At 40.3% G+C, this 16,789-nt stretch overlaps 1 protein-coding gene across 2 annotated transcripts in view; it reads left to right on the top strand.

The window, feature by feature from the left end:
* fnip1 (folliculin interacting protein 1) overlaps positions 1-15,853 on the top strand; it is a 42,254-nt gene extending 26,401 nt beyond the window's left edge. For both annotated transcript variants that reach the window (XM_086176965.1, XM_086176964.1), the window contains 10 exons: positions 1,414-1,549; positions 2,204-2,405; positions 3,071-3,156; positions 5,793-5,939; positions 7,273-7,442; positions 9,679-11,392; positions 11,602-11,767; positions 12,109-12,309; positions 12,692-12,807; positions 13,306-15,853. In XM_086176965.1, coding sequence (XP_086033091.1) covers positions 1,414-1,549; positions 2,204-2,405; positions 3,071-3,156; positions 5,793-5,939; positions 7,273-7,442; positions 9,679-11,392; positions 11,602-11,767; positions 12,109-12,309; positions 12,692-12,807; positions 13,306-13,384 — 3,017 coding nt within the window. In that variant the 3' untranslated portion in view covers positions 13,385-15,853. The remainder of the gene's footprint in view (positions 1-1,413; positions 1,550-2,203; positions 2,406-3,070; positions 3,157-5,792; positions 5,940-7,272; positions 7,443-9,678; positions 11,393-11,601; positions 11,768-12,108; positions 12,310-12,691; positions 12,808-13,305) is intronic.
* The last annotated feature ends 936 nt before the right edge of the window (positions 15,854-16,789 follow it).

Here is a 16,789-nt window from a genome sequence, read left to right as displayed (position 1 = left end):
CGGAAGGAGTTTCAACTCCCATCTCCGGCAGAACTTTTGCTGTGTTCCGGATAACCACTGATGTGAATGAGAATGGTGAGGGATTAGGGATTGAGAAGTTCTTTCTTGAGTCCTCCTTTACTCCTCATTATACAGTTTTGAACATTCATCCTGTCAGAAAGCTGATTGTAATGTGAGGTGGAAAGGACTTTTGTGGCTGTGTTCTGGAAAGACTGCAATGGAAACCGCCCCTACCAAGCCCTCCACAATCACCCCTCAGGGGTATTATCGGTATAAGGGAGTTTTGGACTTCTGCTCAAACTGAGGTTGCGTGTAGAGAATTTAAAATCCTAAAAACCTGTTACAAGTAAAGATCTTCTCATTTAAACCTCATTATTTCCTCTCCACCTTAGGACTGTGGTGAAACTGAAGCACTAATTAATCCCTCTCAGTTATGGTCACCAATATCTTACCCAAACTGATTCAGCACTCTCCTGAAGGTGTCTCACTAGGATCATGCCAAAGACTGCTGTGTAAATATTTCACTTTCCCACTTATCAGCATCTTTTCTTGGGCTGTAAACAACCATGTGATCAGGGGTTACTTTAACTTTGTTTTAAGGTGCCATTACTGTGCTGGACCCTTGTAAAACCAAGGTCAAAAGCTACATGTCACTGTTTGGAGGTTCCCTTTCATTGAGGGTCGTATGAAAGTCATTGAGTAATTTGGGGCTGTGTGGGTGAACTAAGGATGGTTGTGAGAGTTCATGATTTGTCTATGTTTGGATGGCAGATAGATAAGTTAATATAATACTTTATTGATCCCCATGGGGGAAATTCAGGTGTTGCAGCAGCACAGGGCAGAGGACAGGTATCAAAAGACATTAAACAATAACAATAACAATAAATATAGAGACATTAAAAAGGACAGACACAACAACAGTAAAAGGATAAAAATAGATAAACTGTGATGCAAAGACTGGAGTAAAGTGACATGAGTGAGTGACAATTGCTGGTAGTAGCCATTGGTACACTCCAGCTGGTCATAGTTGTATGCTGTCCAGACTGCTGTTGTACAGTCTGATACCAGTGGGCACAAGGGAGCATCTAAAGCGTTAGGATGCTCCGCTCATTGAATGAGCTGCCAATCAGACACAGCCTCAGTTTCCTTTCAAAGAACATCCTAAAGTTCCAATCTCCTTTTAAGGGATAAAATGTTTCTATGATATAAACCCAGTGTGTGCATGCATGTGTGACACACTGCATTGACTCAATCTTATCCCATTACCTCTTATATCTTCCCCCTTACCTTACATTTGTTTTCTTCTTAACTTCTTGTCCCCCCCTCAATGTATTTTAAACTGTCTTTATTTTTTGTCCTTTCCTCTCGCTCTTCTTTTTGCACCAACCATCTTTCCCTCCACCCCCTAACTAGCATCCCTGAGCAGCCTATTGATCACTTCCTTTCCATCTCCTGGATCCTCGGTGACGAGTAGCTGTGCATCGAGCTACCAAAGGCGATGGCTCCGCAGCCAAACAACCAGCCTAGAAAATGGTGTCTTCCCCAGATGGTGAGGCGCATTGGATCATATATGAGCACACTTTTTTCCATATGCAACATATAGATTCCATGTACAAACATTTTGAATAGCATATACTACATTGCAATCATGAAATTAGCACATTGTATCTGTTTATGGAGTGAAAAATTAATGGAGAAAAACTAGACTTAGACTTCAACAGACTATTGTGATTCTGTACGCAGGACAGAACATAATTTCGTTTTGCCTGGGTGTGTGTGCAGATAAACTAGACTTATTTGACAAAATGGGTGATCGGACATGCAATTTAGCAAAGCATTACAGGATTTAGCATAATGAAGAATTTTAGTCTCTGGGGGTTTAGACTTTAATAGGGAACAGGTAGCTGTAAAATCACACACAACTACTAAACTATTACTATAAATCTTAGCAGTTTTCACAACAGCAACTGGTGCCAAAGTCTTAAATATCTTTCATGAGCAGTTAAACAAGTTGTCTGGGTACTTGATATAGTATGAATATTAAGGTTAATATCTATTGAACTACAAAGGCCTAATACTGGGTTACAGATTTGATGTCACCCAAACATTTGAAAGTTTCTGTAGCTGCATACATATTTCAGCCTTTCAGTGACTGTGTTTGTTTGGTAGTAAACAATCTATCTCTGCACATGGGTCTAATCAGGTCAGTGGAGGAAAGCTTCAATATGTCTGATGAATGTGGGGGACCCAGCCTTGGAGTTGCTCGCAAGAAGAAGATTGCTATTGGGGTCATCTTCATGTTGTCGCCGAATCCTGATGAGAACAACCACTTCCAGGATTTCTTCTTCTCTCACTTCCCTCTCTTTGAAAGCCACATGAACAAACTGAAGAGTGCAATTGAGCAGGTGAATTAATGTGCATGACTGCAACACTTGACACAGGATTAGAACTAAATAGTGGGCTAAGGTTTGTGTCTGAACCTGCTGCCACCTCATCCAAACCTGGATTATATTGATAATTTACTGAAAATTGCAATTTCTGTTTTTGTCAATGTACCTTTTCTACTCTGCAAAACGAGTGTCCCAAAAACTCAGGCAAATTATTCAAACAATCTCATGAGACAACTGTCAGCTTCCTTAATATTAAGCTAAGCATTTCCGTTTTAAAACAGTGCTTGTATTTTTAAAATGATTATTCTTTTAGTTAAGCAGAGAAAAGTGGCTTTCAATAAATGTTTTGCATTGAATTTGATGATTTTTTTTTTGTTTGTTTGTTTTATTTTGCTTATTGTTGATTTCTTGTTTAATTACTTGATTAATTGTTGACTACTCTGACTGTTGCTCTGAAGATAAGCCTGACAAGGCCAGAAAATATTCCAAAAGTATTTCTGTTAACCTTTGCTTTTGAGATGAGCAGCTTCTGTCCGCCTCATTAATGCAATACCTTATGTCTGCTGTTTGTAGCATCAAAGCCTCTGGAATACTTCTACTTTTAAACTAGTCTTTCACCTTATTAACCACCTTCTTATGCCTGCTCCTCTGTCCCCCTCCTTTTTTTTGTCTCTCCAAAGGCCATGAAGATGAGCCGACGATCTGCCGACGCCAGCCAGAGGGCATTAGCCTACAGCCGAATGGTAGAGGGACTCAATGAGTTCAGGTTTGAGCAAAACTCACTTTCACTCTGTTAATTGAATAAATGGATGTAATTCATATATTTGCTGTCCCCATATTCACCAAAGATCACACTCTGACGCCATTAAAAACAACAGCCATTGCTACACGTTATTTAAACTTTTAATGTTCAACTCTATTCCTAATATCAAGACTAGGTACATTAAATTTCTCATTTAAAGTCCCCAAATTAAGTTAAGTTGTATCTACCTTAAGTCCAGCTCTAAGTCCCAATATTGTTTTTTATTTTTAAATCCTTTGTCTAAATGTTCATTACAGCAGATTACTAAGTGCCAATAGGTCTACTCTCTAAACATGTGTTGAGACACAACATATGGAATGCTGATTAATGACCTGAATAGGATCAGACGCAGAGCCTTTATTGCAAAAGCTTTGCTTAGACGTCTGGGCTTCATCTACTCTTTCTCCGAAGAAAATGAAGCAAGATGTAAAATTATTTGCTTTCATTAAATGTTTGAAATTCAAACAATATCGTGCAGACTGTAAGGTATTTGTGTCCTGCCAATATGGCATATACAAGATAATTATAGCATTACAATAACACTGCTATTAAGTTACCCTAAGCTTGTTTGTTTCAGATTTCAGTTTTTCCACAGCTATAATTGGAGCAAGACCATAAATACCCTTATAAGGCAGACCCTTTATTTATGACTGATATTAATCAGCTGCAACAAGATAATTATGGCTAGCATATTTATACATAAACAAAGTAAAGATTCTCTTCCTGTATGATGTTTCATTTTAAATGAATTGCATTCTGGGATGTTTTACTGCTTGTTTAATTGGCTGACATGCTCTTATTCACCCAAAGTAGCACTATGTAAAAATTATACTGGATTTATGCTTAAATACAAAACTCTAAATCAGCACTGACAAAGCTTAAAATTGTGTGTGTGTGTGTGTGCGCGTGCGCTATTCATGTGCGCGCGCATGAATAGCTGTCTACACCACTACTTTCACTTCTCTACACATGCTGACAAGCAGTTCCCTGTGCCTAGCTAGTCACAGCAACCCAACCTTCCTGATTGACGACCATATCTACTTGAGGCACTGGCCACGAGCTCCAGGATAGTAAATAACACTCAGGCACCCCAGGGGAGGAGATCATCGCATAAACAAAATATCTATAATATGTCACCTTCAGATAGCAGCTAAATGTAACTTTGCCACCTTTGCCATTAAGAGGGTTTGACTTCATGGAACACTACAAATGGAAGCTGAAAGTAATGCCTTCCCTTGACGTGGATGCTGCTTTGACGTAGTTGAAGAGTGGCTATGCACACATACCCACGCATGCTGGCAATGATAAGCCTTGCTCTTAGCAAAGGGATGGCTGTATAAAAGTCACACCAGCCTCTATTGGGATTGTGTTAGGTTTTATAGTCTGTGCACTCATGTGGTAAGTGGGGCAAGTCTTATTTCCTGCTATATTTATGCACAAAGCAAATATAACAAATAATTAAAACTCATATCTGAGCAAATACCAAACTACCAGGTGTGTTATGGCTCTTTGCAGCATTGTAGTTGTTGAACTGCTTAACACAGAATTCATACCCTAAGTATCAACAGCGTAAGTCGGACTCACTTGTAGCTATCATCGCTATCATTGTATTGATAATCAATTTCTCTTAATGGAAAAGGATTATGGCTGGTTTGGAACATTTTTAGATTACAATGTTATATTTCTTGGAAGAAAATTTGGTCATTATTACAACTTTAAGACTTATGGAAATGTCTACACCAGCAGGTTCCCTGTGATACTAAATGAACCATGAAAAAAGTCCTTTGTTACTTCAGTTGTTTCGCACAAAATAGTCCAAAAGACTTGGTGTGAATGAGATGGATGGGTGCAAGACTGTTTGGACTGTCCTTTTGGTTTTGGTTTGCTTTTACATTGCACTTCGTCAAAGTAATCATATCATCCGTATAATATTATTTGGTTGAGACAATCTCTGGCCTGTATAGATAATGTATCTTCTAGCTGGATTAACCAGTTGTCACTAAACACCAGGAAAGAAGACAACCATTCATCCATCAGACAGAACGAGAATTGGAAATCCCCTTCTGCTAGCTTATTCAATGAGCATGACACAGTTTTTTGTAACTTCAGTACAATACAGTTAAACTGCGGTTAAAACCCACTGCTGTACTTCTGTTGAATATTTTTATATCAACCTGGCCCCTATAATGCAGTAATTTTTGCTTATATGGATCATTGTCCATTTGCAATGGCCTTATTCTTTGCATTACTCATACTGTACTGGAGAGTTTTCATCTGGCTCTGGGTGAGACATGCTCACCAAGGCACCCCTTGTCCCATGGAAACTCCAGTCCCTCTCAATGGACAAATGAGCCACATATAAATGCACAAACACTCAGTGCATGCCAAGATGGACGTGATTTTGTGCATATCTATAAACTGGACCGTCAGAAACACGCATGTTCAATCAGGAACTCCCATGGCCCTAATGTGGACAGCACAGAACTGTGAGATGAAATGAAGAGACAATAATGTATCTGTTCTATGTTTTTCTTTCCACATGGTCTCATCCATCGGCTCACTCTGTCTTTCATCCCTCCCCAACTGCAACTTCTTTCCAGGATGACCATCTGTGATCTCTACAGTATGCCTAGAGTGGCTGATCCTGTTTGGTTGACAATGATGTCGGGAGCATCTGAGAAGAACCAGCTCTGCAGTCACTTTATGAGGGAACTCTCCCTTCTGATGGAGCTGGCCTCCAAGAATCAGTTGAGTTTTAAGTCTTTCAGTTTGATCCCTAGCTCAGGTTATAGCAACACTATCTAAATCCCACATCCCACACAAAGATATATCACATCCAGTTTTTCTAGAGTTGTATGAACATAGCTAATCCTCGTAAGGAAACAGGTTCACTTGCTTGTCTTAATATATTATTCCTTCCTCTAAGCCGGAAGGCATGCATTGATAGGGTCTGATATTGTGCAGCTCTCTCCAGAGTGAAAGGAGCCTTAAAACAACACAGTGTGCATAATTTGTATCCTCTATTCTAACTTAAATGTATTTAAAGATACCAACAATATGCAAATACTGAAAGATTTATTCAAAAATCGTTAATAGAAAGGATCCAATTAAATATAGTAGTTCCACATCATGTTAGCTTGTGCTTCTTGGACCTTTCTCCTCAACAGAACATGCTCATCATTCAGTCGGTCGGTCTCTCTCTCTCGCTCTCCCTCTCTCAAACACACTCAGACTCTGTTGTTTTTCAGTCCCTGCCTTTATTTGTTGGCCTAAGATGGGAACTGAATAAGAAGATCCTTGCCAGTCTCAAACCACTTATTGTTTCAACGACAAAGCCATGTCAAGTCAGGGCCAGTTGTAACTAACTGAAATGGTAGCAAGGCCTTTTATTGAACATAGCACCCGTATTCAGTGCAACCTTAGAGTTTGTCTGAGTAAAAACTTTTAACTTTAAGCTCCAGTAGTCCAAATTAATATTTTTGCATGAAATATTTTGTCTTGATGAAAGCTAATTTCCAATTGATATACCACTTACAAATCAAAAAATTGCAGATACACAAGCAACACTCTTCTTTTTCTTTCGGCTTTTCTGTATTCAATATTGACAGTGGATACAAACTTTGTTCATTCTAGCATTACCTCTTAGATTCCACCTTAAATGGGGACTTCAATTTTGTGACTGAGGATCCTAAACTGAGGCACCTCAGCTTACTTGCACAACAGTTTGGTGTTACTGGACCACATCATTGGTTTTAAGAGGCATCCAGTCAGTATTCCCATGTCTGGTGTCAATTACTGCCTTACTGTGTCCTTACAAGTGATTGAACTTGATCATCATGACAGTGTTGAGTCATAGGACAGGAAGGGAAGCAGACACTTGTGGCTTGTGAATCATGCGGACAAAATGCATATGTAAATAAGTGCTTCCTCATGATTGTATTGATGTGACATCCAGGAATACATATAGAAATAATTTGACTATGCCTGGAACACAAAAGAAAAAAAGTGACAATAGGCTCTAAGAAGTGACTCTTGAAACTGTTTGTGTACCCCAACTGATAAGCCTCTCTCATGTTACAGATTCCTGCCTGCATTATTGACAGCTGTCCTGACAAATCACCTTGCTTGGGTTCCCACTGTCATGCCCAATGGGCAACCCCCAATCAAGATTTTCCTGGAGAAACACTCCTCACAGAGTGTGGATATGCTGGCAAAGACGCACCCCTATAACCCACTCTGGGCACAGTTAGGTAAGAGGGTCAAAACACAAACACCTAGGATTGATATACCCCCATAATATGATGTCTATACAGTTGGAGAGTTTAATTTTTACGTCTTAAACTGAAGTGCGCCCTTGTTACTAGAGCCTCAAGATTTTATCAGGAGTTTATTAAGTCTTGGGTCTGCAGCTGTTTTTTCTGTAATGGCAGCAGCGCAATGTGTTTATAGCTATGGCACATATTTACTTTCAGATGTTACATTGTAAATATTTAAAAGCAATATGATTTGATGCCTCCCCCCATTGTATTTTGTTGAACAGTAAAACTTTTGTTTTCACCTCATGTTACATGGAAAACTTTAGAAAGTGAGCAAATTGAGACACCCAGTGGCCATATTTGAGAATTGCGTTGTTTTTAAAAACAAGGTGATGAAAGTACCGAAGTTTTTAGACAGAATTTATTGTCATTCTGTACATAGCAGTTGTGTACAAAATGAAATTTCCTGGCATAGGCTTTATGGTATTCGGACATAAACCACAGTAAAGTGAAGGTCAGTAAGTTGCAAGTGGTAGATAAATAAATAAATGAATATCTGATTGTAGAATTATGCAACAAATAGAGAGCAGCTGAACGGTGGGCATGTGCAATGGGTATGTGCAGTTTGGAGGTGGTGCCGTTTTTAATTGCAGCAGTGGGTGGTTTGTACTAAGTGAGAAAGACAAATATCCCAGCAGTGAAATATACATTTACAATTAAATAAATATATGGATATCTGATTGTATAAACATGCAGAGCTATGCAAAAGAGGCGTGACTGAACAGTGAGTATGTACAGCAGATAGATACAGATAGGGAATATTTACAGCAGAATAATGTTTTTTTTTTTACTGTAGTATAACATTTAGTGTACAGAGGCAGTGAGTGTTTGTCTGTGTTTAAGGCACATGTGTCAAATTCAAGACCCACAGGCCAAATATAGCCCATGGTGGGACTATTCTTGGCCCACAAGATAATATTTACTTACTACTAGAACCAGCCCGCCAATATGGTGCAAGCACCATTAATACTACAAGTCCCACAATGCACTACGAGTGCTGTGGCATTTCAGTCAAGTACCAGCAAGTGTGAGCCCCACTCACTCATCAGCTGGCCTTGCTTAGTCACCTGTTGTCAACTGTCAGCTATCACTCTCCCCCAAAAATGGGTAAATGAGAGGTGGACTTTGAAAACTGGACTTCAAGACAGGTGGGAGGCAGAATATACGTTCGCGGAGAGAGCAGTGACACTTCTGATATTGTGCAGCTTTCGATTTTTATCCATTGAGTGGACTCAGATATGCGTAACAAAGGAACTTTTGGGGTTAAGATCAATGCAGGGCACAACTAGATGAAAAGATCTCTTTGAAGCGGTGTGCAGATGCGTAAATTAAATGGGGCTGCCTCGGGATAAACTTGTGGCGCAATGTGTGGTCAAAAAGAGCGGACTGTGGGCCGGATCCGGAAGAAAATGCGTGACGAAAATGACTCAGGAAACTTCTCAAGAAAAGCAACTACTCGCAGCCCACACCCATCCCAATGCATCAACTGTGGAAAAAACATTTTCATTAGAAATTACCTGGAAATTACCCTGGAAATGCTGCAGATAGAGCCATAAGAAATTATTGCTACTGAGTTTTGATTTATTTAATGTTTAATGTAGTTTTAATAGGCATTAGTTGAAGAGCCTTGTTACTTTCAGGATCAACATATGTGCAATAAATTCATCTCAGTAAGTTTTTCAATAAACACTGAACCATTCAGGCCCTCGACTTGTACCGATTTTGAAATTTTGGCCCACTGCGTATATGAGTTTGATACCCCTGGTTTAAGGGTTTTACAGTTCAATGATCTGACGGCCTGGGTGATGAAGCTGTTGTAGAACCTTGTCGTCCTAAAATAAATACTGCAGAGCCTCTTTCCAGAGGCAAGCGGGGTAAACAGTCCATGATGGTGCTGTGATGAGTCACAGCATTTTCTGAATGCATGATCTTGAAAAGGACCAGTGTCCTCTTAAAATGGGAAATTAATAATATTTACATACCAATTGTGATTTGTACAGCCTGCCTTTTCAGGTTTGGCACTGATGATTGTATTCCCCGCCGAATTCAATAATTGGCAAGATATTATTGTTCAGTTTCATCTGCAAATTTTCAAGGAGACATGTGCACTACCACATATTAGTACTGAGGACTTGTTCAGTGGTTCTGAGTGTGTTTGTCAATTTTCTAGGTGACCTGTATGGGGCCATTGGTTCTCCGGTGCGGCTATCAAGGACTGTGGTGGTTGGCCGCAGACAGGACCTGGTCCAGAGGCTTCTGTATGTTCTCACTTATTTCATTCGCTGCTCTGAGTTGCTGGAGACTCACATGCTGGACAGTGCTGAGGATGAGGCCATTGTCATGCCGGGTTCCCTCATCACTACCTCTCTAAGAAAAGGAGAGGTAGAGGAGTCAGACTATGTCCTTGTCACAGTCCATAAACCCAGCGGGGACTACTTGTCCCAAGAGACCCATGGGCCGCAACCAGAGGCTGACGATAGCAGCTGCCCTTCAGACAACAGCCTCCAGAGCAGCACATACACAAACACAGAGATTGAGCAGGGCTCAGGGAACACACTCAAGGAGGGAGAGGAGGAAGAGGAAGACAGCAGTGATAGTCAAGGGTCCAGGAACAGTGTGCTCACACACAGCCAAAGTATCATACCTGTTATCAGGACTGCACAAGTAGCTGAACCTGGGGAGATTCGAAGGGTGTCCAGCAGCCCTCTGGCTACAAAGGCTCGACTTGAGACTGTTTTTTGTGTCAGCACAGCCTCCGCCAGAAAACAAGTCTGTGGAATGGATGAACAGCACAAGGGGGAGGCGAAACTTCTTGTCCCATCCATTTCCACATTATTTGCAGCAGGGTCATCCACCACTTTTGACACTACGGAGGGTAACCAACCCATTAAAGTGCTAGCACCTCGGCCATTGGGAATTCCTCTTGAAAAAAAGCCCCCAGACAAGAACGTAACTGCTGCAGCAACAGGGCCTGGGATACTCAGAAAGAACATGACAGGGCCAATGTCTTTGACACTGGCAGAGGAGGAAGAACCAGCAACAAAAGTCACTTTCCTGATTGGCGATTCCATGTCTCCTGAGTCGGACACTGAGAGCCGCAGAAAGAAGGTAGAGGAAGAGATAAAAAGGCACAAGAAGAATCTCAAGGACAAATATCTGCTTCACCAGCAACAGCTGCTGCTCCATCAGCAACAGCATCACCAAGGACAACCTTGTCAAAAGTATCGAGACATGCAGAGAGCGGCAGTATTAAAGACCAGAACTTTTCCTGAGCCAGAGGACCAAACCAAACCGACCAACGTGGTTCCAGTCCTTCAACGGGTATCAAGCAAAATGCTCAATTGGAATTGTAATGATATAAGCGGTTCTGACGAGTTTTTCAGCCTTGAGAACTTTGGGGAAATTAAAACAGTAGACAATCTGGCCAAAGGGCGGGAGGACAGTTCCTCGGACAGTATGCACAAAGATTTGCTGGATCCCTCGGGTGTCCACCAGCCCGGTGACTATGAAGGTCACAGCATTAATGATGCAGAAAGGAGTCGGGATTTGGGTGTCTCTGTAAATTCAGGCAGTGTTGAGGTAGGGTCCAGCAGGAAAGAAAATATTTTGTTAGATGTCCAGAGGAGATGTAGGTGTGGGTCCACTGATTCCACCGACACCTGCTGCTGTGAGGGCTGTTCCGCTGAGCAGGACAAGAGCCTAATGTTGTCCATACCCATTTCCCACAATGGAAGCCACAGCAGCAAAGAGGACCAAAAACACAAGGCAATGCCTCTCAATGATTGGGAGATACCGCGCAATGAGAGCTCGGATAGTGCACTTGGGGACAGTGAAAGTGAAGAGGCAGAGGATTGGCAGGAAGAGGTGCTGGTGCCTTTCCCAGGGTGAGCAGAACATGCATGCATAGAGCCATTATTTCTCATCCTATTCATGAACTTTAATGACGTGATTCATTTTACGTTGCAAGCGCTTCATTGGTATCAGTTATGTACTGTGATTATACCTAATGCAGAAAAAGAAAAGAAACCATTTTCCCTGTCTTTCGTTGTTCGGGAAACTGCAAATGTATTGTTTTATATCTTTATACTCACAGGTCGAAGTTGGTGGAGAACTACTCAAAGCCAAGTGTTGCCAATTTTGGCCGGTCTCTGTTTGGAGGCTATTGCCCCACCTATGTGCCAGACTTTGTACTGCATGGCATGCCCAGTGATGAGAAGTTAAGACAGAACCTTATGGCTGAATTAACCCACGCTGTTCAGGTGAAAGACTGTGTTTGGACTTTTAACCCCAACTTTTTTAACACTGAATTTTCTATCATATCGAAGAAAAAAGTTTGTTCACCTATATTCATTCCAAATAATACAAAGCTTTGTTAACATGTTTCTTTAGTAATCAAGATTGTTTACGTTGAAGAAACCACGATTATATTTTTGGGTCCTGGTAATCATTCAGAAAATAATATATATATAAATATGAATGAATACTTCAGTATACATAGTGAACAACTGTTGTGTGTGAATGAGAGGAGCTCGGGAGGAACGGTGAGGCTACAGGGTTCTGCATATTTCTTTGGTTTAAATACACCTTCTTGCTCTTGCAGCATCCGGTATTGGATGAGCCAATAGCTGAGGCTGTCTGCATTATCGCAGACACAGACAAGTGGACGGTGCAGGTGGCCAGCAGTCAAAGACGAGTCACAGACGTCAGCAAGCTTGGGAAGGAAGTGCTGGTATCCAGTCTTGTATCCAGTTTACTCCAGTCCACTCACCAGCTCTACAAACTCAACCTCTCCCCAAACTTTGTATGTATAATCATCTAAGAAATTTGTAGAAACATCTAGTACTTTTCATAGATATTTTTCTGTTGTCATTGCTTACATTTTGATACACAGAATTTCTGATTTAACAACTGAAAAGGTGTGTAGGTTCTCAGTCATCCAGATCATGGTCAATTGTCAAATCTTATCGTGGGAACTGGACTTAGTTTCTCTCCTTTGAGATGTTTTAAATCTCATCCAAAGGCCTTCTTCATGTTCACTTCCTCACAGTTCAGAACTGAAGAAGCCTTTGAAGCTACTGAAGACGTCCATTTGCCATGATAAGATTTCACTTCACAACAACTGAAAACGTCTTCTGCTTTCAGCTGTCAGTGCTTTGAAAATCATTGTGCTTTTCATTTTTAAGTGTATAATGCACCTTGAGGACCGCCTGCAGGAAATCTACTTCAAAAGCAAGATGCTTGCAGAGTATCTGAAGGGCCAGACGAGAGTCCATGTGAAGGAACTGGGAATGGTATTGGGGTAAGCGAATCACTTATGATTTTGTCTCACGGATACTGAAAAAAGCCTATATTACAAGGTTGACTTTGATCAAATGTTACAGCTTGAAGTAAATAGGAGGTGTGTGAAGTCAATGTAAAGATAATTTGGCTGTTGACAGGAATGAGATAGCTTTCAGTTTCCTCAACTGTGACAGGGGCATGGGAAGAATTTTGATTTACGTCATGCACAGATTGACACATGCTGGTGTTCCGCAGTCACAGGAATGTGAACATGCCCGCTGAAGACAGTGCATGCATCAATATTTAGCAAGTCTGAAATAAGCTGTGCAGAAGACAAAAATAACTAGAAACAGACTCAAACTTAACAAGTGTTTAACATTAGCTGCATGGAAAAGGCCAATAAGCTGGCAAAGGAGAACCAGCAAAGCCAAAGCAGTTCACACCAGGGGTAGGGGTATTTTTTCTACCTTTTAAAAATTGTGGGTAAATCCACAACCTTTCCCTCATTTGTTTGCAGAATTGAGTCCAGTGACCTTCCCCTGTTGGCTGCAGTTGCTAGCACTCACTCTCCCTATGTGGCCCAGATTCTACTGTGAAGTAGCGCTGAGGTCTAAACACCAGTCAGACCGGGAAGGTATAACTGGCTCCAAAACAAAATGCCCGTCCAAGCTCTGCAGAAGACCTCGATGTGGTGGCATAACTCCTGGGCAAAATGCAGACTTGGCCTTGAATGTGACCTTGAACAACGCTGTTCTTTCTGGGTCGTAGTCCTGGCCAGAGCCTCCAAGCCGCTGCTATCTCTTTCAGTGCGATGCTGATATTTCACCACAAGAGGGAGCTCATTACCACCGGTGGAGTGTGGCTCTGCAGATAACCAGAACATTACAGAAATGATCTCCACCTCTCGCTTGAATGTTTATTTGAGTAAAAGACTGTTTGGACACAAAAGCCAAAGACTTCATTTTTTTCCATATGAAAATGAAAGTTAAAGACGCCTACCATGTAATTATGATGGGGTTTCTTTCTGCTACTGCTATGTTTTTCTTGTCCTTTTTTCTGTACAATCTCAAACCTAGTTGTATGACGTGGTGAACCATGTTTTAAGGAATGAATGAACCTTTCTAATCTACTTTGAGGTCGATGTCATTGAGAACATCATTTTAATGCAAATTGTCTTTTTTCTATGTGTTTGTTTACAGGCTAAAATTTCCCTAATATTTAAACGACAAATTGCATTAAAAGCTTATTTTATTTAGGCCAAGTGGGGCTAATTGATGCCTACTCTGGTTTGTAGTCCCATCAAATGGTTCTGGAGTGTGTAATGTTTATTTGACATTCTTTCCACAGGTACAGCACTACCTCAGATCTTCATATGGGCTGTGGATGATATATTTATAGGTGCCCCATAGAAAATCCTGAGGTATTTGATTTAAGCTATTTTAATCAGAGGAATGTCAGCATCAAATACATGCAGACTCTATGCTGTGATTTACTTTTTTAATTTAATTTTTTAAAGGGAAGGCTGTTTGATTGCTTCAGTTTAACATTACACACAAAAGAAATGAAAAAGAGAAAATCTCAATACAATGAGAGGTCCCTGTCTTGTTGAAATTAAAACGTGCATTATCTACAGTTATTTTAAAACTTAAATGCGGGTTTGTAATTATAGGTAGTGCTTTGCTATCTTCTATAGTTATGACTTTGATGTTTGCTGCACAGAGGGAAATAGTTGAACTCCTCAGGCCAGTTACAGACGTAGATGTGTATCAGCTCACACCGTTTTCATGTTTCCAGACAGTTACCAAATCAGTTACATTCACAGACAACACGCAAAAAGCACAGTACAAAGTATTATGTCATGAAACTTCTCATTAGATCCCTCAAACATTGACATGTGAAGTAATTCTATTTCATTTTATCAGGGTGCAGTTTTCTAAGGATGAAAGGGTAAACCGAGCTGCTTTCACAATGTCTTGGTTTTAAACTCTTTGCCGGATGTATCTTGCAGTGGGCCGGTTTGCATAATTTAACTTTTTTATTTTATTTCCTTTAGAGGGTAGCCAAAGACTCTGCCCCTTTTTGTGGAACTTGTTTTTAGGGGGGAGAATGATGGCTGCCTCTTAAGCCCATGCAATTTAAGATGTCTATGTGTACTCTAAATAGAGTTTATTTCAAAGAATATTTTCAGAAGATTACTCAACAAGTAAAATATAAGAATGGTAAAGTTGTAGTACTACTTCACTAATGAATTAGGCTATGAATAAGGTTTCCTCCTGGAAAGCATGTGACCTGTATGCTAGCCAGCATGGGATATTGAAATTGGCAACTTCCAACTTTGTGCCAGTAACCACACCTGATCAAAATACCCTAATAGATGACAATTCATAAAGTAATTCACAAAGTAAATAAGTCGTGAGAAAGTGTTTCAGACAGATACGTGCATCTTCTTACTCTTCTTCTTTCAGCTTTTCACTTCCCTTCTGTATCATCCTCTCTCACACCAACTACCTTCATATCCTCTCTTATAATTATCAATGGAACCTGAAAGCAACCAGAAATGCAGTAAACATTCTTTTGTTCAAGTGTTCAAGTTTTTACACATTATTTAACTTTGGAACATCGCTCAAGCTTATCAAAAACTGGAAACCAAGCTTGCTGGTAGGTAACAAAGTTAACATTCACTTTACTCAAACTCTTCTGAAAATAAAAAAAAAAAAATCACCCTGAATACAACCCAAGTCTTAATAGAAATGTGGCATTATGTCATTGCAGGCCCATAAAGAGCTCATTTTGCTGGGTAAATTAGAATACGAATGTATCGAAGATGCATCACAATATCAGCCTGTTTTGTAAAACTGCCATTGTTTTAAATAGTATGATTTTTTTTTAAAATCTACTTTCTTTGTACATGAATATGTCACTTAGTTCCTCATGGTATGTGTTACGGCTCATGTAAACTGTAAATACTCAGTTTGTTTCCATGTATTTATACTGAATTGTCTCCTCAGATTATTTTTTTCTCCCAATTTTATGGGAATGTTGTGCAATAAATTTGCCAATGTTGATTGTGTGTCTGATGAGTGTCAATTGTCAAAGAATCAATGGACTTTACACACAGTTGCACCAAGAGTATATGCATGACAGTCAAATAGTTATTCCAAAACTGAAACCGACACATGAAGAAATAATATGAAATAATTCACTTCTTGGAAGGAGGGTGGAAAACGTCTTGGTGACAGTTCACATTCGGGACAGTCATTGTTTACGTAGTTCAATCTATCCGATGAGACAATGCATGCATTTTGTATAAAAAGAAAAGGAAACAAAAAACATGCCTGGGTCTCATTCAGCAGAGCGTGTATTTTATTGACTCAATCGTTTCTTTCTTAGTTTATAAAGAGTAAAATGTCATCACACACTCTTGTCCGTAGTTTTCTTTGTGTGTACTCTACCCGGAATGGCTTGACTGAAAACTGTACCTCAAAGGTCCCGCCATTTAAAAACCTAAATAGCACCAACTGTCCCTTGCTGGTGGTTGTTTTGACTTAACAGTGGTCACTGTGTGTCATACGTGTGTGTCATACAACTAATGGCGATCTGTATATTTGCCTGAAAGTGTCCAAGGTTCCATTCTACACTCCCTCCGGCAGACGGGGTATTACAAAACGAGCGCACTAACCGCAGTTACGCAATAAAGAAAGGCGTGCCCCTCGATTGAAAGCAAATACACGTAGCACCCATGAAATTACCCCATTGGGGAGAAAAGTACTTCAATTACATGGACTTGGGGGCTGGGAAAACATACCATGCTTTGGAGCAAGTTAACGCAATTGTAAAAGCGCGATTATTATTAGTGTTATTATTTTGCAATTTCGGTTTTATCAGTACCCACACTTAAAGCTTAATGCGAGACTATTAAGTTAGCTTGTCTTATGTGATAGCAGTCTGAAGCAGAAAAGAACCCCAAAATTATCGTGTTGAATTAACTAAAGTAGTGTTAT

The sequence above is a fragment of the Fistularia commersonii genome, chromosome 29 (genome assembly GCF_037954325.1).
Source record: "Fistularia commersonii isolate RoL2024-O1a breed Wild chromosome 29, RoL_Fcom_v1.0, whole genome shotgun sequence".
In the NCBI taxonomy this organism is placed as follows: Eukaryota; Metazoa; Chordata; class Actinopteri; order Syngnathiformes; family Fistulariidae; genus Fistularia; species Fistularia commersonii.
Note: the sequence above shows the minus strand (reverse complement) of the source record. Positions and strands in the feature narration are given on the sequence as shown.